Genomic DNA, 22,282 nt, shown 5'->3' on the forward strand with positions numbered 1-22,282 from the left:
TGTTTTTAAAAGTCTGCTTGAATGGGGAAAATGTTTCATGAAAAAGTAGGGTGGAGACACCTACTTGCTTTTAAAATGCACTACTCTCAGAGGTCTCTAAAGGAAACCTTTTAGTTTATCCTGTTGTATCCAAAGCTTATACACAAATAAGGCAAAAATTAAGGAAAGTTACTGTTTTGAACATGACAAGGACATTCCTGTTCTTCAGCCGAGGTACCTATCCCCTAACCAAGTAAGTCTTGACACAGATGCTGACTGAGGATAATGATATTTTCATTACACAGTGGAGAGGACATGCTTAGAAGTCTAATTCAAATGCGCACTGAGTATACCCAAACAAAAGTAATTCAGCTAGCCAGGTTGCCGCCTGTCCTAACACTCCACAAAACCATCTGCAGCTTGTTAAAAACAGAAGCTTGCTTAAAAACAAAACTCTGATGTGAATGCCAAGTCCAAAGCTTGCTGTATTCTGCACTAAGAAATGAAACACTCTCCACAGAACTCCTTTTGTGTATTAGACTGACTAGCTGAGATTGGGATACTTTTATCTTCCATTCGATTTGAGAACATTCCAGTATTTTAAAACTCCAAATCTGTATGCTTTTGTGGCCAAGATAATCTAGTTCCATGCTGTATTTGAATGCAACTATCTGCAACAGTGACCATAAACCCATGGTAGTTAATTTCCACATTACTTCTAATAGGCTAGACATTTATTTCTTTAAAACACCTCTCTCTAGGGAAGAGTTATGAGCACCTACAAATTGAGTGGCACATACAAACTCAATGGTTAGTAATAATAGGGCAATGCAAACTGTATTCTTACTGTGTGGATGTTGCCACTGGCATCTGCAATTAAGATGGAATGGGAAGGATGCAGGGACAAACCAATGGAGAGAGACTCTTGCACAAAGTGACTAAACACTTAAAATAACAGTGTCCTGAGCTTTCTGCTTCTGAAGAAGGTGTTAACTGGAACAAAATAGAATGGATAAAATGGTAATTAGGCACTCTCCCAAATCTCTCAGCTAAAAACTTGAAGATACATAATCTGCAAAAAAAGGGTAACAAAAAAAAAAAATCTAATGACTTCATTATACCTTTTCAGAAGATACTGTTCTGAAAAATACAATCAGTACAAGAAAAAAATCAGGAATCGTACCTTTATAGGTCACTTAGGTGGCAGTCACTGCAACTAAAACTTCATTTGCAGTAAAATCCATTTTACTTATTCTCTGAATCTTCAACTACTGCTATAAATACTGAAAATACTGTACTTCCCCCGTTATGCCTGTAAACAAGCAATTTTTTTGGACCTGTTGATTTGCACTTGGGAACAGGCACCAAAGTACTAGCTACTTACTTACGCTCAATCTGTCTGAAAAACACCTCATGTCTTCACCTAATAGCTCTATTGAGATTCCTGTGGCACAGTACAACTACATCCTGGAGATTCTTTTTACATATTCTAAGATAAATTATCTAGGCTCACTCTTCCCATCTGAGTTACTGCCATTCATACATACCTGGTCTAGTGAAAAGAGGTGTCTGGGGGAGCTTGGAACTAGATCTTTAAGGTGCCTTCCAAACCAAACCACTATGTTTCTGTGATATCCTTTTCTCTGACCTCAACAAATGAATTTTTATCCTTCTTTTATCTGCTCAGAGCATTGCAGAGCCCACTTTCTGAACACACTGCTTAGGTGTAGCAGATACTACACCCCTTAGCACAAATGCAGGCTACTTATTTTAACTCCGTAGTCCATACCAATTTGATCAATTTTATCTAAACTGCTCTTGCCTCCAGTCAGTTGAAGCAGTCACTCTCACTTGACATTTTTTTGACAGGCACTTTGGTACTTTTTTTCCACGTGGCTTATGCCTAGAATCAGGTCTCCATAAGCATCCAGAAAACAATCCCCCTGCAAATCCCCCATCCTCTTTGCTATGATGCTTCTAAAAAAAGAAACAAGAAAAAAACCTTGGAAGACAAAAATGTGAAACAATTCTCTTGCATTGCCTTTTTTTTTTTTTTAATTTTATTCATGGCTTTGTCATTCTTCAGTTTGGTGAGGAAATGTGTTTGCTACATATTTCCACATCTCTAGCTCTTTAGTCTTTATTTTTCCTTTCCCGTAATTTTAACCATGTAATATCCACAAAATCCTGTATTTCCCATTGTTCTGCCTCTTCTGCTGCCTCCATCTTTCAAGTCCTTCTGCTGAATTCATCTCTTCAGAGTAATTTCCAGAGACTTATTTTGCCATTCTGATTATGCTTTCTTTCCATTCTTCTTATTCGCACCTCTCAGTTTTTAGAACTGAATAAAATGCATTACAATAAATCTATTTAGTATTTTGCAGTTGGATACTAGATGCATAATTACTATGTTACAGTTATCCAGGAAATACCAGCACAAAATGTCACTAACCTGCGGCTGAAAAAAAAAATGAAGGCAGTTTCAACATGGAGTAAAATTTCCAAGACTTTAATTAAGGATATGACATTTCACAATGCTGTAGTCTAATATCAGAGTACCTAAGTGCTAGATTCACAAAAGGGCTGGAGAAGAAATTCTAGTGCCTGCTCCAAAAAACATTTGATAACAAATGCTTCTTAAGCAGGGACTGGAATCCAGAGACTCTCTTCTCCCAGGAAAGTACCATAACCATTAGGCTATAGAGATGAGCGTGTACTTTCCCTGTGATTCAGAGATCTTATTTTATGAAACGAAAAGCAATTTCAGCAGTGAACAGAGTGTGCCTAATTATAAAATGTCCTTGGTCCCAGTGGTTAGAACAGATTTGTAAGAGGCAGAAGATGTGGCCTCAAAATTGGAAACTGCTCTCTCATTTCCTGGCTGACTGATATAACTAGGGGGTTACCTCCTGTTGTGTTTGTGTGGGCTCTAATCCAGTGAGTGTACCTTCAAAACTCTTAGCTTTGCTGCCTTGCAGGTCAGATGGGCAAAGAAATACCTACCTACCATTGGATAAAGAGAGGCATGAACCAGGCATTTGGCTATTCAGGATACATCAAGGACTTAGCTACTAGTGTATTCTTAAGTGGGCAGATCTCCAGGGAAGGTTGGCAGTGAAAGCTTTAGATACCTGTGAACACCAGGGGCACTCAAGACTAGTGAGGAACTTGTGTCAGGTCAACAGAGTGGTTACATTCCTAAATGCTCTTAAGACTTTTGGAAAAAAATGCAGAAAATGTTTCAGCAAGACAGATTTCTTCAGCAGCTTCTGGAGGGAAGTACTATGCTGGGGAACCTACTCAATGACAGAAACTTAAAAAAGGGCTGACGAGATGCACAGTTCATCACCACACTAAAACTGTGATGGAATTATTTGTAATGGCAGATTAATAATTCATTTGTTCAACAAAATTTAAAAGGAATGTGTTTGTGAAGTACCTAAAGTCATCAATGGCAGAAACTCTGTATTTTTCAAAAAGTCAAAAGAAAGTATTTGTCACTTCAGATACCCACAATAAAATGTTATGCCTTGGCTTCTGTTTCAGTAGATGACTTCAAGATGATGTCTGGATGATTTAAAATGCATCAAGATCACGACAGTTCAGGAAATATCCTGGAATTATAAAGTTTCGAGTTGTACGCTCAACAACGCTGCAGACGTTCCTACATGCCTAATGATAGGCAGGTCAAGTCCAGTAAACTGGTACTGTGCCTTTTTTTGTTGTTGTTGATTTTTAGGAAAAAAACCCAAGCAGAGTTGTAACAAAAGAGTCACTTTCTGAAAGGGAGTAAAAATGTGGGCTCTTCGCTTGATGTTTTTCCATCACTGTGTCTCTCATTCAGAACAAAAACTGAAATGAGACACTTCCATAGAGTTTTTGTTCATAAATCTTCCCTCCTGAACCTTATGCATTTTTATATAGATATACATGTATATATGCATGCGTGTGTAGTATATCACAATATAACTGTATATTGGAATATGATCACAATAATGATAGGATGCAGCACCTGAGATTCTTGGATTCTGGTGCTAGGAAAAAAAAGGAGGTTTTGATGATTGCTTGGAAATACCTCTTAGAAAAAAGCCAGAGAAAGCACTTCTAAATAGCAAGATGGACTTCTTCAGGTTAAATTACAAGCTACTGTCAGAAATACATGTACAGCTGCATCCCTGGCAGTTCCAACTGTTAGCAAAATCATCTAAGAAGTCAATATATATTGATATGATTGTGGAGAGTGTGACTTTGTCAGCCAGGTATTTGGAAAATAATTTAGACAAGCAGAAACCAACGCACTGTTCCATCTTTAACTGGAAAATGAAAATCCTCCACCGAGAGATACCTGCTTGCAGGATCAATGGACACCTGCAAGAGTTTTTATAATTGCATGTATACACTATTTGTATAAAATAGATTAACAGTATTTTAAGGAAAGATGCATACAATGGCACCTTCTTGCTTACTACATTTGCCCCCTCAGCAAATTCAGAAGCCCACCTCTTCTTTTCTAGAAAAAAATAAATGTGTAGTACTGTCAACATACAGAAATGCTCTCAGGATACTGGAGACCAAAGGAAATGAAGAAACAGTAGGGCACAATGAACAGAATTTGCTGGCAGGAGATTTCTTGCTCTCTGGCTTGAAAAGGAGTTCAAGCCCTGCAGAATTAATTGCTACAGTTTGAGGTGCTTAAAATTATGAAAGCATCAATTTTATTTGGCCATTTTTTCCTAGTAAATTACAATTCCTGACATCAGAATGTGAAAGGAGGATTGCCTCCCGTAAAAAGATAAAGCACGCAGGTTAGGACCAAGGTTTTATAGAAGCTGAAAGGAAAAATTAGCCATAGCAGAATTTGACTTCTAAAAGAAGACAGGACAAAACCCACACATCACAGAAATGGAAGTTTTTTTTCTGGGAAATCTACTCTGAAAGAAGAGATTGTGCAGTGGTTGTCAAACCACCTGAACTCATACTGAGTCACAGCAATTTGTACTCTTTGTTGGCTCTTAGAGTTAAGGATGTAAGTCAGGCTGCTATTGATCCAGTGTTGGAAGCCCAGCAACTAGCTGCGTTTTGTATGTAGGTGGGTGATGAGTATCAACTGTCCACACTGACAGGAATAGTTAAAGTTCTCTAATATTCTGAAAAGTGACTTTGTAGAAGTGGCATCATGGTGTTCCCTATTTATTGCATTTCAGCGATTTCCACATCTAGTTTGCACAGTATACAAATAGAGATATTTTTTTTTCCAGCTGCAACTTCTGTTTACTGAAGTCAACTTGATATCTCAAAGTCAGCCTGGGTTCTTTTCTGGTTTTTAAATACTGCCAATACTGAAAATGCCATATAAATATTTTGCTCTGTGCATCTGTTTACACAGCTATGCTGTAAATGAAAGCAGCTTCTGCATATGCAATTGGAACTTAGCCACAACACTGATGATTCGTAAAGCAGAATTCAGATCATTCTATTCATATCTGATGCAAGCTCTTTAGATGAAAGAGAAGGAAAAAAAAATTACTATGTTTGACACTACTAATGAGGTGAAAGAATAAAAAATTTATATTTTTCTAAGGTGATTTTTTTTCTCTACCGAAACCATATTTTCAAGACTAGCAGCAGCACTTTTGGAATAAAATGCAACAGCATATTTTCGTATTCATATAACCAGAACATAAACTCAAAGGAATCAGTTATATTTGAAAACTAAACTTTATGTTGCATTTCATGAAAACATTTTAAAACTGCAGAAGGGACTCAGTGTTAATTACCCAAAATCACTAATTTTAGGAACTAATGTATATGACAATCTACTAATTAATGTAGTTATCTCATTAAAAATAAAAATAAGTATAAAAACAAGTAACAAACTCACTGTAGAATTTAAACAAACAAAATGTAATAGCTAACATCTTTAATAAATTTGTTTTTCAACACAAGTTGTAACTGCAAAAGGGCTTTCTGAGGTATATATATTTTTGAGGTATACTTCTTCATGAAGAAATTACACTGACAAATCCATATAAATTAATTCCATCATTCCAGATCTTGCAATTTGTTTCAAATGCACAAGTTGTATCATTCTTTACATTAATATAATTAAAATTACTTTTCATTTTTTACACTACAAAAAAGTTCAATAAATCTGTGATAAATTAAAAGTTATTGGGCAAATGATAACACATACTTTTGCCATTTAGAAGCTTTTTTTTCTTTAAGAGTACTAATCTTGCAGCTAAAGGAGACTACTTCCAGTATATCTAATCTATGGTTAAATGTCCTGCAAGGTAAGCATAGGCTAGATAAAGTTGCAGTCACTGGGTGTTTCCAAGTCAATGCTACTGCTTTCTGCTAGTTTACTAACACATTATATATTGAAAAGCACTCACTCCATCCAAGTTTGCATAAAAATCTTCATTTTTACAGTGGTAAGCACTTTCAAAATTGCTAAATTACAGCAAGAAACTCTAATTGCTGCTTACATTTTCAGTGAAAAACCCAATGAACATTCTGCAACACTGTTGTTCTAGGAAAATTCTTGATATATTGTTTATTTTTATGTTATTTTTTCAGATCTTACAGCTAACCAAATTCTTCAGTGGTTTGTAACATCATCTCAGAAGGAAAAGCTGTGATTCATCAGCACAGACAAAGCTGGGCTTTAATCCATTCCTATAACCATATTGCCAAGTCTATATTGTTTACATTGCATCTCAATTAAGAGACAGGCAGGACACCTGGTACTTCTTTATCTAAGTCCCACGGGCTGCCAGATGACTCAAAATCCATAACAGGTGCTAAGGCAGTGTGAGTGTAGCACCATTAACACAAGCGGGAATTGGATAAAATTTGGCCTATGCTTAACCACTTAAAACACTCAATTATGAAATGAAAAATGTAACCACTCTGCATCAAGCTCCTTTACAAAAGGCACTTACAAAGATATGTAGAATTAAAGTGCAAGTGTAATGGACTTAACATAAATTTTACATTTTAGTATAAATATTACTAATAAGAATAGCCTATAAACTCCCCAGCTATATTAAAAAAATCGGGTTTTTTAAGATAACCATATAAATGTATGTATTTACTGAACTGAATAAATTCTAATTTCGATCATCTGTTTACGCAGCAAAAATGACAAAACTGATGCTCAGATTTCTAGTAATTTCAAAATTAAGGGGAAAAAAAAATCTGAATTAACAATCCTACTGAATTCTTAAACTCTGTAGAATGCAGATGTTATTTTAAGGACTTTGGCAAATGAAAGCATCTTACAGAAGTATTTAAAGACCAACAAGGTTCAGGTGAAAAACTGTATGATAGATACTCCCTTTGCACTGAAAAAGCCCACTGCAGATCTCTTTTCAGCACTTTTTCAGCTGACTGAACTGAGTATTAAGCTTAGGCACTGACAGAAAACACTGTATGGTAGAAAAAAAAGAGTATCAGAAATTTTACAGTGGACAATTACTTAAGAACTATCTGTATCTAAATGTGCAGTAATCCAATTAAGTTTCTATTTAATATTGTAATTATCGAGAACAAAATATAGTGATTTTATTACCAGAGTAAGCAGTAACAAAGTACAGTAAACTGTCATTTAAGACAGTGTCATAGTATCTATGATAAGCAGCATATTGGCTTAAACTAATGCACTATATGCCTCTAGGGAATGACAGGCTCAGAGACTGGGTTTTAACATCAGAATCTACCCATTAATCTTGACTTAAATATAATCTTCTCTGCAGTAAGAGGAAGAATGGGCATTCAATGAATTATCTGTTTGAAATATAGCAGGAGCATATTAATACAAACATATAGTAGCAAATCTCTGTTTTGGTACCATTTATTGTGCATTGTTGATTTTGTGCATTGCTGGTACTGCATTGTGGCATCAAATTAAAAAGGTAAGTAAGGACAAATTACTAGCCTCATCCCAAGGACAAATACCTCAGCACAGTAACAGATTACTCATTAACTTTACTGACTGTGTGGTTAGAAGAAAATTACAGTATTTACAAATACCCCATTCATATTTTAGTAACAGGTTGTGGAGGTGAAAACAAAACAGTGAAGGAAACAGTGCTGAAGCCCTTACACAGGCAGGATTCCTACTCCAATGTCCAGGGAGGCTTTGTCTTACTAATGTATCCAAGACAATCGATGAACATATAAGGTATGTTGTGCTAATTGTTTTGAAGCCCATTACAGCTGCCAGTGCTTCAGGCACTCTTTGGAGCAATGCTCCTGCCAGCAGCCAGCCTCGCTGGCATGCAGCCGCTTACCTGGCTGCGCTGGCTTTGCAGGACGCAGCAGGGGAGGCACAGGCACAGCCAGCGGGCCACCGGACTGAAGTTTATTAAAGATGCTGCAAGGGTGCCAATGACAGATGTTAAGGTGCTGTAGTCATCACTTCTGCCCACAGATAACATGAAATAGTACAGGCTGGGGGAACTGCAGCCCCACATACTAATTCCTGATTTTGGGAAAGGATTTATCCCTACTGTCACTCAGCACTACATCAGTTTTAACTCGAGTAATTAAGGCTGATGAGTGTAAAAACAGAGAAGGAAAACTGGCTCATCACTCCCTGGTTACAGATGAATGTTTAAGCCCACTATTTTCATACATTCAAATATTTGAATTTCTACTTTAAATACCTTCTCTGCATACACAGACATATTAATTGATGAGGAAACAGTAAAGGAAATGCCCTTTATGAAGACATCCCTACAGACTCTAAAACTACACAAGCTTGACAACTACTTTTCTTTTTTTCTTCTCTCTTTGAAGAGAGTATTTTTGCTTTACCCTGGGTTGCTGCAATTCTGGTATGAGATAATCTACTTATAAGTCATGCCGGAGGGCAGCCAAGTTGATTTTAAAAATTATTTTTAAAACTCAAAGACAGGCTTCTTCTATTTAAATGAAGAAAACAAATATTAACCTTCAGTTACCTCCCTCTTTCTTTATTTTGAAGGGCAATTAGTAAAGCACCCCTTTCGCCCTCCTCCCTAGTGCTGCCAAGCTGTTGAGAGCAGTTTGCAGCACTACAATAGTACTATTGTGAACACAGCCTGGGCTTCCTTCCCACAGAGAGTTAAATGGGCAGTTCCTGCTGCCCATGATTGGTGTCCAGTGAAACAATACTTAAGAGCCAGGTTTTATCAGTTCTGCGCCAAAGAAGTGAAGCCATGGAACCCAAGCCTTCGTATCATGCTGAACCATATGCCAACCCTGCTGGCCCCAAAGGTTTATCACTAAGAATCAGGATGCATCATGTCCCCTGTGAAATTTCACTTCACATACCTTCTGTGAAATGCATGGCTTTGCTGAAAACTGACCTTTTTCCACAATTGGCAAGAACAGATGGACGGTAACTAGGGTTTGGCAACCAGAAATTAAAAGATTTTCTAACAGCCTGCATTCTTCAGTGTTTGGGAGGAGAAGCATTCAGAAGGAGATAGATACGTTTGTGACCCACAGATCTATTCAGGTGCAGTTAATCAGCAATTAAACTATATTCTCAATGCCCAGAAACTATACTGAGATTAATTTGATTGGCCAGGGCATGATTAGGACTCATGTCCTTCCGACTACCATATGGTAATTCCAATTACTGTAATACTAACTTTTAATCCTTGCTTTATGTTATTTTTTTTCTATTAAGTATATACATACATCCTTTTTGTTAAAATTTCAACCTGTTTAATTAGTGAAGTACATTCCATTTCCTGCTAGATGTTTCCATATACTGAATGGTATTATATATAACTCCTTTTCTCAGTAACTGAAATACAGACCTATAAGAGAACAAAAGACAACCAGTATGCTAGTTTCTATTAATCTCCCCATTTTTTTTGGTACCTATCATCTTCTAATCCCACTGTTGGCACTGGAAAGCATGACCCAACTCTCTTGATTACCATATGCAGAATGATGCAGAAACTGTTTGCCAATATCTTATTCAACTCACTTGAAAACATCACTCTGTCTCACAGATATCACTGTTCGTTAGTTTTGCTTGTTACAAATAATCACCCACATTTCCGACCAATTTAAATACCAGAATCAACCCTACACAATGGTATATACTTGTTTTTTATATATACACATTTTTTAGCATTTTAACATACAAATCTTCCAAGTTGTTTGCAAGTCACTTCTGTTATTAGGGGTGAAATTATGACTAGGAAAGGATTAAACCAATAAACAACGCTGTCTTTTGCAACATAAACATTTAAATTTTTAAATAGTTTAAAAACATTTCTTTGTTTAAATCTTAGGAATGTCAGGAAAAACTGTTTAATCTTCCCTGATTTTATTCACAGACTTCTGACAGCTATCAAAGAAATCTGCATGAATTTTAACACCTTAAGGGGCAAGAGTCTTAACATTTTAACAAAGGGCTTTTGTTACCCAAAATGTTTAATTAATTAAAAAGGTTAAGTAGGTATTAACAACAACCCTGTCATTTTGTGTTATGTACAAGGCAATGAATCTGCAAAAGATTAAACTAGTTTATCTTTTTCATTCCAGTTTAAGGACTCCTAGCTTCTCCCTGCAAATTTTTAAAAAAGAGGGGTGTATCCACATTTAAAACAGATTTGATAATGAAAGAATGATTGCTCTACTAACTTCCAGCTTACAGCATACAAAAATTTCCTATCCTAAAAAGACGCAGTAACAAAGAACACCCCTCCTTCAAGCGATTGGTACTGACAGATTCAGAATTTCCTGAAGGCTGACAAAGTACTTCACTGCCTTTCACAAGTAGCCCACTGACGTCCTTTTATTCTAAACCAGAATGACAGTGGCATAAACCTACGCATATTTTATACAGAAATGAGTAGAACCAATATTCCCCTTCAGATGGGTAAACTCAATTCATGGAAGAATGTAGACGTAAAAGAACCTAGAATATATTAATAGTACAGAAAGATTTGAGCTCCCAGATTTGAGAGACTCAAATCTGTTGCTGAGTTCTCTGTTTACAACATCAACAGAGCACTCAGCCTTTTATAAATGCAATTATTAGCAGAAAATTTTATTGCTAGAGTCAATCAGTTTTGTCTCATTTGGTAATCTGCTTTTTTACCACTTTCAAGAGAGTTTCATTCATTTCATTAGGGAAGAGTAACTAATAAAAAAAGCCATACCTACTAGTTGTAAAATAAATCATCGCTATTTTGTGATGACAACAACATTAATACCTTTTAACCCATGCGCTTACACTATACCTCTTTAACAAGTGCTTCCAGCATCCTCGTTCATAGATAGCCTGTAAGAAGATGTAGACACAGGAGAGCTACATGGGGTAGAGATAGCAGGTTCTGTGGGATTAGAAGCAGAGCAATTACTGAAGAAAATACATTTACCTGAACATGTACAATCCAGAACTGCTGCTAAATCAAAGTATATATGTGTGTTTTGCTAAAAAGCTCAGACTATATATATGAAAATATACATTACAGCACAGCCTTCAAGTTTTGACACTTCAATTTACTCCTCATTAAAAATGCATGAAAACCAATTGAAATTATGTGTATGTATGTCAACATGAAAATGCAGTAAAACGAGTGGCTTGGTACACGTATCTGCAAGTATTTCTCCAGCAGTTACTTAAGTGTCTGTATGATAAGAACTAGGGCAAGAGTTTAAAAAACCATCACAAACGTTGGTTCAATCAATTGTCTCTAGTGGCTAGAATCAAAGGCATTTAAAGTGATGCTTTGGAATTATTTCGTGCAAAACAATCCTGTTCTTTCAACAGGTAACTAATAAATGATGGCTGAGAACAGGCTTGCATTACCTCTGAGGTCCAATTGTTACTCAGAACACTGCCTACTTTTGCTCCCTGGTGTTGCATTTTAACTCTAATTGCATGATCAAGCCAATAAATTTGACTCGGGAGACAAAAAAACCACTACAGAAGTACCTACCCTGACAAAACCACAGGCTGCAAGAAAATGCACTTCAAACAGAAGTGAGACAAGATGAGACAAGTGAAGGAGAGGTATCAAGACTTGAAAGACAGTCATTAATACTGACAGATTACTGTAATTCTGGCTGTCAAGGTGATCGATTTAAGCAGCATATGCCAATCAATACTCTCCTCATTTAGTGAGCAGCATTAAATACATAGTTAGGTAAGATGTTCCTAAGACAGGATTCAAACTATACTTAACAAACATAAACTGCACAATTTATGCTTTGGAATCTTAGTTGTTTTTTCATTTGGCAACTTTAACTGGGCAAACTTCAGTGCGATGTTATCCATACAGAAGTTACTTTAGATGACTCTATTCCACTGCATTGCCATCATGTATACAATTCCTTTATGTTTCAAACTGTAGCAATTTTCTCTATAGTGTATTAACACACAAATATCAAATATAAGCATTCTAAAATGCAGCAGTTATTTAAGCACTGCTCATTTGGGTTTTTTTTTTTTTGCATTAGTGGTTTGCCATTCTGATGTATGTTACCCATCCATGGTTAAAGAGAAACCAAATCTTTCTCGTAGTTCTCCTGGAATTTTCCTTACAATAGTCTCTTGCTCAAATATACTTGTGACATCAAAGGAAAATACATTAATTGGATATATTAGTTTAGGTGGAAAGTCCTATAAATATAATAGCTATTACTGTCATTGCATACCTACTAGTAGGCACACACTCTCATGCACAAATGCACACAACTCTAAATAAAATTTTTCCCTTATATTTAGGTCTTCTTATAATTGTCGTGGTTTAAACCCAGTCAGGTAAAACCATAGGGAGAGAAACTGTTACACAATTCCTTGAAATGGAAATACCTGAACAGCCCATTAAAATAATCAGATACTTATAACTGCCTTGGAAATCTTCAGTTTTTCATGTTATATCACTGTATGCAGACATTTAATTAATTACATTTTGAATTGTTAAAAGATCAAGAATGCTGAGGAAACTTCGAGGGAAAAAAGAGGCTTATAAAAGGCGGAAGCAAGGATGGGCGGCCTGGGAAGAAGACAGGGATGCTGTCCAGGGAGGTAGGGACCAGGTTAGGAAAGCTAAGGCCCAGTTAGAATTAAACTTGGCTAGGGATGTTAAGAATAATAGGAAGGGATTCTACAGCTACACTGCAAATAAAAGAGACTCGGGACAATGTGGGCTCTCTCTGGAAGCTAACAGGAGAACTGGCTACCCTGGATTTGGAGAAGGCTGAGGTTCTTAAAGACTTCTTTGCCTCAGTCTTCACTGGCAAAGGCTCTGACCACACCATCCAAGTCTTGGAAGGCAGATGCAGGGACTGTGAGAATGAAGACCTTGGACCCACTGTAGGAGAGGATCTGGTTTGAGACCATCTTAAAAACCTGAATGTGCGCAAGACCATGGGACCTGATAAAATCCATCAGGTCCTGAAGGAGCTGGTGAATGAAGTTGCTGAGCCACTGTCCATCATATTTGAAAAATCATGGCAGTCAGGTGAAGTTCCTGATGACTGGAAAAAGGGAAATATAACCCCCATTTTCAAGAAGGGGAAAACAGATGACCCAGGGAATTACAGACCAGTCAGTCTCACCTCTGCGCCTGGAAAAATCTTGGAGCAGATTCTCCTGGAAGGCATGCTAAGGCACATAAAAAACAACAAGGCACATAGTGACAGACAGCAGGGCTTCACTAAGGGGAAATCCTGCCTGACCCATCTGGTGGCCTTCTATGAGGGGGCTATGGAACTGATGGACAGGGGCAGAGCAGTTGATGTCATCTACCTGGACTTGTGCAAAGAGTTCAACACTGTCCCACACAACATCCTTGTCTCTAAATTGGAGAGACATCAGTTTGATGGATGGACCACTCGGTGCATAAAGAACTGGCTGGATGCCGCACACAGAGAGTTGTGGTCAATGGCTCAATGTCTGGCTGGAGACCAGTAACGAGTGGTTTCCCTCAGGGATTGATGTTGGGACCGGTCTTGTTTAACATCTTCATCACTGACATGGACAGTGGGATTGAGTGCACCCTCAGCAAGTTTGCCGATGACACCAAGCTGTGTGGTTTGATTGATAATGCTGGAGGGAAGGAATGCTATCCAGAGGGACCTTGACATGCTTGTGAGGTGGGCTGATGCCAACCTCATGAAGTTTAACTGTGCCAAATGTTAGGTCCTACACCAGGGTTGGAGAAATCCCAGGCAAGCTATAGGCTGGGCAGAGAAGAGATTCAGAGCAGCCTTGCAGAGAAGGACTTCAGGGTGTTGGTCAATGACAAAATGAACATGAGCTGGCTTCAGTGTGTGCTCACAGCCCAGAAAGCCAACTGTATCCTGGGCTGCATCAAAAGCAGCATGACCAGCAGGTTGAAGGAGGTGATCCTGCCCCTCTACTCTGCTCTCGTGAGACCTCACTTGCAGTACTGTGTGCAGTTCTGGTGTCCTCAGCATAAAAAGGACATGGAACTGTTGGAACAAGTCCAGAGAAGGGCCACGAGGATGATCAGGGGACTGGAGCACCTCCCAAATGAAGACAGGCTGAGAAAGTTGGGACTGTTCAGCCTGGAGAAGAGAAGGCTGTGTGAAGACCTCATAACAGCCTTCCAGTATCTGAAGGGGTCCTATAGGGATGCTGGGGAGGGACTCTTCACTAGGGACTGTAGCAAAAGGACCAGGGTAACGGGTTCAAACTTAAACAGGGGAAGTTTAGACTGGATATAAGGAAGAAGTTCTTTACTGCAAGGGTGGTGAGGCACTGGAATGGGTTGCCCAAAGATGCCGTGAATGCTCCATCCCTGGTGGTGTTCAAGGCCAGGTTGGACAGAGCCTTGGGTGACATGGTTTAGTGTGAGGTGTCCCTGCCCATGGCAGGGGGGTTGGAACTAGATGATCTTAAGGTCCTTTCCAACCCTAACTATTCTATGATTCTATTCTAAGCAAGTTGTCAGCAGAACTAGGACTTGGGAGAACAGCAAAACAGAGCAAATCAAAGTACATGAAAGACTGAACATCACATTCTCTACCTTATGATTCTTGCTTGAACTTGGAAAACAATTTCTGTTGTGAAACAGTAGATTTTAGAAATAACTCTTATTTTCTTCTGGAAAAAACAGTGGGGATCATATGATGAACTCATCCATGGCTCTCACTTGAACTCAGATAAGGCTACAGTGTTATAATTCAGAGATTGGAAAAATATTCACTGAAATTCTGAAATTTTCAATTATTTGTTGTAAAGCATATAGAATAGTATCTAAAAAGTGTGTAAATCACCATTTTAAATGCTCCTTCTCATTTGCTATGACAGACAAATCAGTAACAGGCAAGTTAAAATATTATTAAAGATCTTGTATCAAAATTGTATTGCCAGAAATATAGCAAAGTTTGCTGAGAATCTTTGCATACAGCAGTTAAAAAAAAAATCTAATCCAGAACATATTAGAAGAGCAACTATAATGCCCTGTATTATTCCTTTCAATATACCAAAATTAATTAGTGGCATGGTAAAAAATGAATTCATGATACACATTTAAGAGGGAGCACCCCCTAAGCCTTTTCCATTTGATATAAAGTTATCACTAATGTTATCACACATACTGATCGCTTTATTCATTTTTTTCTCAATGCATCTATAAGATAGAAAACTTATTGGACTAAGAGGAAGGGAAATTGGCATTGCCAAAATCAGTGCTTTTCAACTTTTAACTTCTAACTTCCAGTCTTAGTAAGAATCTCCAAAATCTGCACAAATTACAGTTTAAAAATGTAAATCAAAACAAATACTTTTAATTAAATGAAGTAAATGTGGCCAGAGAACCCTAATACTCTTTGCTCACTACATATCATTATTTTTATATATCATTATTATATCAACACTTTATTTTTAAAGATGAGCTTTCCGATGTCTGCAATTCTATCTTGAGGCAGATGATGGGTGAACAGGCACTAACAACAGTGACACTACCAGTTACAACAAAACTCTTTCTTGGGGCAGTTGAGTATCACATCAAGGAAGAAAGGTTCTTCTGATCTATGACTTTTTAATACAGAGTAAACTTTTAACAAACCACTCAAAGAAATTTCATTGATGAAGAAGTTACTGTCTTGTCAGATACCATATGGGGTTAGTATCTTCCTTTTCTCTGGAAGACAACTGACGAAAAAGGTTAGCTACATGAAGTATCAAATGCTTAGACATAGTGCCAAAAATTTTTCAATTTTGATTAAAAAAATATTTTCCAATCATTTATATTTATTTTCTGCAATATAATATTCTTTGGATGGAATTATTAAAACAGCAAGATATTTTTTCTATCTAAGTTCATCTGTTTCATATGACAAAGAAAAAAAAAGCCAAAAAAAGCACCAATTCTTGGCATTAGGTCTTTCTAGAGACTTCATAGATGAATATAAATAAGTGAAAATCATGCTATGACGACTATGGATAAAATAGTCTTCTATATTCCATTAAAAAAAAATCAGATTTAAAAAATGCTAAATTGGATTTTTTACTGTGTGTCTAGCTATATACTATGTACTATCATTTGTGAGGGAAATACTACATGAGGCAGAAACCACGGTGTCTGAACTGCACTATCTGAAGAGCAGATAGCCTGAAATAATTGCCAGCACTCCAAAATTTGTGTACAATGTGCAAAAAGTAACACTAGTTGTTTCACAATTGGAATTTCATTCCCACAGATTTTATAGTATTTTTCCAGTTCTGTTGCAATAACTTTAACAATTTGGATCACTGGAGGTACTAAACCAAGTAAAGAACATTATTTTGGTGTACCTCTTGGCATCTGGCTAGCATCTGTTGTTTATTTAGGAAGTTCACATAAAATTTTATATGAAACCACTCTTTCTATTGTTCAAAATATTTAGTATTGATCCATTTCCCACACATGGTAGACTCTGAATTCAGAGTGTAACAAAGTGCTTGCTCTGAGATGCAAGCCATGAATAAAACTATTCATATCGGGAATCTCAATGCAATCTAGTAAATAAGAGTATTTAATAATTCCCTAAATATTGGCCTCCTGATTCTGCATCATAGTGAAAATGACTGTATTTCGCGTGTCGCTGCAGCATGCATATATGCTGCCTGTTGGTGAGGGAGTACTGGTACAAGAAAGCCAGGCCACCAAACGATAGTGAGGGAGTGCAGAATCCTCGAAGGGGGAACTAAAGCAAATTCCAAACATCAGTGCAGAAACTGTACTCAAAATGGCAATTATTCTGTTCACACAGCTGCAGCAACAAGTATGTCAAGCATCAAGTTAAAGCAGGATACCTGCCATGTTGGTTGATAATTTTAAGAATTTTTTTCGTCTTAAAATACTACAATACAGAAACAGATTATTATAGTATTCTGAACAAAGAATAAAACCACAAAACAGATGAAACCTTTAAATATCATTAACACAATCAAATCCTTGAAGTGTTTTGCTATCTAAGTTTGTCATCAGAGATGTCAATATCAGAAAGAGCATGGTGACTGACAGAATATGTCAATCTCAGAAAGCTGCTTCAGCCTGTACAATACATGCTCAAAGTTGGGGCAGACTAAAAGGGAGATGAGCAGTATTTCTTGTATCCACGCAACCATTATTATACTATTCACACATACTACCCATTGCCACATCATCATTAACAGACTACCGCAATAAGGAAAAAGTTGCAATCAGGTTACATGAAGAGGACTGAATATCCCTGCTGATTACAAATGACAGCTGATTTTTTTCAGTCAGGCCTGCACTTAGAAAATGCACTAACTCAGAAGACAAGTGAACACTCCTTGGAAGCAGGAGGGTCAAACTCAGTGCTATTTTCTTCACATCCCATATGCAAGCAAATCAACACAGTCTAATTAAGTGTTTCCCTTGATCTATCACCACATACCTTCACTATGCCATTGTAAATATTCCTCAAAAATAGATAAGCACATACCTACTGTATCATTAACTTGACACTGAGTTAAAAGGTGCCCACCAGGTATTACACAGCACAGTCAACTGAACCACACACCTGCAGGCACTGAGACATCCATATGCTGATGCTGGCTTTGAAACTAATTCTGTTGGTCTACTACAGGAAAACAAGATCTAACATAGAAGCATAGGGGTTTAAATGTGTTCTGTTTGACAGCAGTCTCAAGTATTCTTGTTTCCTCAAGAACCACATTCAGTTGAATTTCTACTAACCATCATCAAAGTTCCTAATAAAATAATACTGGTATATTAGATACTCATAAGTAAGTAAAAATTAATTTCAAGCAGATCACTTCATAATTCTCTTTCATTGACACCATTATGGTCTTGGACGTGTGGGAAGTCTTGGTTATCAGCTTCACTTACCAGTCTGGGTCTCTGCTTTTGGCATACCTTCCAAAAAAAATAGCTTTTCTGTTCCTTTTATCCTCCCCTCTTTGAACATACTGTTTTCACCATTGTGAGCCCTCTTTTAATTTGCTCCAGCAACACTCAACACAAGGAAAGACCACCTTGGACAATGAGTCCTGTCTTCTGCAAAAGACATTAAGTCTGGCAGGGTCTCAAGAAAAGCTATTTAACCACAGACCATCAAATACTCTTGGCCCCCATGCCTTTCAGTCCACAACAAACTTAAAAGCCAGTAGTGAACTGCTACAGCCATAGCTAAAATATGCCAGAGGAAAAAAGTGGGAGACACTAAAGACAATCCTTGACGTCTTCAATTCCCTGCTATTGCAGGATCATAATTAGATTCAATTTTCAAATATTCCTCGTTAACAGACCATGTCCATGTTACAGGAAACACCCATGAGTCTTCGCTATTCTTGTTTGAGGGAAATTCCTTCCTGACCTCAAATCTGGACATGGGATGAACACCAAGAGCATGTCCATGACGTTTTTAATCAAGACCTTTTTAAACCACTGAGAGTTAGACCAAGCTTTGAAGTATAACATTTTTTTGCTGTTCTCCACTGACAGCTGACTCCACCATAGCCTAATTCAAACCAGGAAAGTTTGTAAATTTTTTTCTAATTTCATGCCAAGCAAACAGCTTTTAAAGTACTGCCCACACCCCCATTCTAGTTTTTAAAGTATTAAACAAAGCACTCCAAGCCAGGTGGAAAAAGAATTCTACACACTACTTAAAGTCATCCTTTAACATCAGTGCCCAATCAACTGGTGCTTCATAAGCTTACTAAGTGATGGTGCAAAACGTACCAACCAAATACTATCTCATCTTAAACACAGGTAACGCTTTCCAGTTATCATGCTAGCCATATTAGGAGACAAATTATCAGTATGCTAACAGAGGCCATTAATTATATAATGAATTACATGCAGTGCTGTGATGCATATAAAACCCCCACAATTTGGAGAACTGAATTAAAAGGGCAATATACAGCTTTTAGGAACCAGCAAATTCCTAGACATTGACTTGGGAAGCTATGTCCAGGGTAGTTATTATAACTTCCATATTCTGTAAAGAAGCTTAAACATACACGTTTGTGGTTTTTTTTGATACTAGAAGTTTGCTATTTCAAAGTAAATTGTTTTCCAACTGCTCACCACTATACATCAATATAATGTTATAAGCCATCACTTTTCATGGTATAATGATGATAATACATCTGAAATTCTTTGATTAAACCACTTGAGTAATGGCAAAAAGATCGGACCTTTCTAAACATAAAAATACAATGAATCAACATGTCATCTAAAGAAATGGCACAAACGTCATTTAATGTGATCACATCAAACACTATCCATCATTCATCTGTAAATCCACTTCATTATATCTAATACAACCTCCAAGTACTAACAATCAACCTTAGAAAAAAAACAGTCTTTTAGCAGCAATCTATCACATGACAAATAAAAGTATCTACAGCTTGGGTGGAAAGTAAGAATTGAATTTCTTTTGGATCAAAATTTAAACTTATTTTCAGTTTGGGAAATTTAAAAACAGTATGTTCTTGATTTAACTAACAGATATATAACAGAACTCATTCTGAAGAAGGGGAGAGGTAGAGGTGACTTGACTTACCTTATGTTTTTTAATTTCTGGTTGGTAAATCTATTCTTCCAAGAGCAGCCCTTTCAGAAAATTACAATTTCAGTTCCCCTCCTCCTAAAAAGTGAGATAACTTCTGACATCTTTACAGACACTGTCACTATTTTGACAACAATTCTGTATTCTGAGCTGAATAAAAAAACCCTGTATGACGAAAATGTAACAAATATCACATCCTGATGGAAAGCAGCATTCACATCCTTCTTGGAACTAGACAACGAAACTAAGTCATATTAATACTGGATAAATATTTAATACCGTTAAGTAAAGAAAGATTAGTAACACTATGACATTGCTATTTTCGAAAAAACTACTCACAAAATGGTCACTAAAATAATTTTGCTAAGAAAAAGTGATATGTACATGTTATAAAACATTACAAACAGGCAACTTTTCAGCACTGAATCTATTTTTCACTGAATTAAAAAACCTGGCCGTAATCTGAATACTCTTCTATAGGTTTATGTTCCCTAAAGGCACCATCACCAGGAAAAAAATTATAAAATTACCCTATATTAATCCAACAAATACATATGACAGAAAACAAGAAAATCATATCTTTAGAACTGCAGGGAAATGTATATGCCTTGGAAACCATTTGGGTGAAAGGATACAAGTTTTGGTATAATGGTATTAACGATTTCAATGCACGGCTTGCATTTATAGCTGTTGCACGAACCATAATAGGAAGAACTTTTCCATTCACAATAGCACCATCAAAGAGTGGACCAAAAAATGGAACCTGAACAAAAAATTAAGAAATTCAATATAAAGCAAGATCTTAGCTATAACAATTAGCAATCAACATTAACAATAGAGCACTCAAATATATCTTTTTTTCCCCTTCTCATTGCTAGATAATCAGACCAGTTATTGTGCTCCATGACAGACCTTTTCTCTTGTGGAAATATACAGCCATATAACTGGTTGATAACCTTGGTAACAGATAACACAGCATTTGAAGAAAATTAAGCAACCATTTGAATGCTATGTCTCATCAAAGCTAATTTCCAACATTTGCTGCCAAAATCCTAGGAACAGTCATACATACGATGTTTATGAGGTTGAAAGGCTAAATGACAATATTGTAGGTGGTAGTAAGCAAAAGGAATAATTACTCACATTTTTAAGTAATGGCTTTAGATAGAACATGTGCGTAAGGACCAACTCAGTGTGCAACTGCCATACAATTACGGGTGGACATAACCTCACCTTCCATTTTCTTTTATTCTTCTATCTGTTCTTCTTCCTTTCTATGGTATCCATAGAAATGGATTGTAAGCCCTTTACAGGAGAAATCTGTGGTGAAAGTTCAGCCTCTTTGAACCCTAAGTGGAAGGCCTTATTTGTGAGATCAGCAGAAAACCTTGATGTTTATTATAGGTAGCACCCAAACAGTTCACAGAACAGATGGATCTTATGTTTTGGCAATAATTTCTCTCTGATCAAGCATAACTGTCTAGTTAAAAAAAACACAAAAGAAACCAAAACAAACCCCTCTATTAAATATCTTAATTTCCCGTATGTGTGAATAAAGTTCTGCAGTTGCTAGCATAAGGCATGTGAAGAAGAGCAACGTTTGTGTATCAGGTCAGCAAAGGGAGCAGAGTGTACACTAAATATTCTTCCTGATCAGATGAAACCAATGCTGCAAAGGGATTTTAGATCCCGGTATTATTTTCTCCATCAGTCATTTAACATAGTTTTGAGAACACTAAAATCTGATAGAAGTTACATCTTCTTTCATATACAAGGACCTCTTCTTGGACTAACAACAATACCTGCTCTTAGTTTTCTTTTCCTTTTTAACCTGCACATTTCCAATAATAACAACTCTTTATATTTAAAATAGTAAAAGCAATATTAAAACTATACATAACCAGCAATAACAAGACGATGTACTGTGTATCATTTCATGCCTATTGTCAGATAAAGGCCGTCATCCTATAGGGGAACCCTATTTCTGTCATACCTCATTTATTACTATTACTGCTTCTAGAAAGAATATTTGAAGTATAGACATTTATGGCAAGTGGCTTCACACACAGAATGTATGCAGGTCAAACCCTCCTGACTACTTTTACTCAATCAGTATTTGCTACCCTAAACCACTGTTTTAAGAACATGGTCAGTACAGACATTTGAGGAACAGTCATTAGAAAAAGTGCTCATATGCCTAAGAGCTGAATGGCCTTGCTTTGCCTAATTAAACTCCAAATTTTTGTGTGGAGTCAAGGAGAAAGAGAAAACT

The 22,282-nt window shown here is 36.9% G+C and overlaps 1 protein-coding gene and 1 long non-coding RNA gene across 4 annotated transcripts in view; both read right to left on the minus strand.

Moving 5' to 3' along the window:
- Positions 1-22,282, minus strand: part of RALGAPA1 (Ral GTPase activating protein catalytic subunit alpha 1) — a 130,261-nt gene that overhangs the window by 12,322 nt on the left and 95,657 nt on the right. For all 3 annotated transcript variants that reach the window (XM_061463525.1, XM_061463526.1, XM_061463527.1), the window contains one exon: positions 20,646-20,773. In XM_061463525.1, the coding sequence (XP_061319509.1) occupies positions 20,646-20,773 (128 nt within the window). The remainder of the gene's footprint in view (positions 1-20,645; positions 20,774-22,282) is intronic.
- LOC133274387 (uncharacterized) lies at positions 7,037-20,639 on the minus strand. Its single transcript, XR_009745132.1, has 3 exons — positions 20,005-20,639; positions 8,274-8,356; positions 7,037-7,409 (listed from the first exon to the last, which is right to left on the minus strand). It is a non-coding gene; the product is annotated as an uncharacterized LOC133274387 (long non-coding RNA).

This window comes from Pezoporus flaviventris, unplaced genomic scaffold (genome assembly GCF_033815535.1).
Source record: "Pezoporus flaviventris isolate CSIRO_AGI_PZ_B2104156 unplaced genomic scaffold, CSIRO_AGI_Pfla_v1 ptg000036l, whole genome shotgun sequence".
In the NCBI taxonomy this organism is placed as follows: Eukaryota; Metazoa; Chordata; class Aves; order Psittaciformes; family Psittacidae; genus Pezoporus; species Pezoporus flaviventris.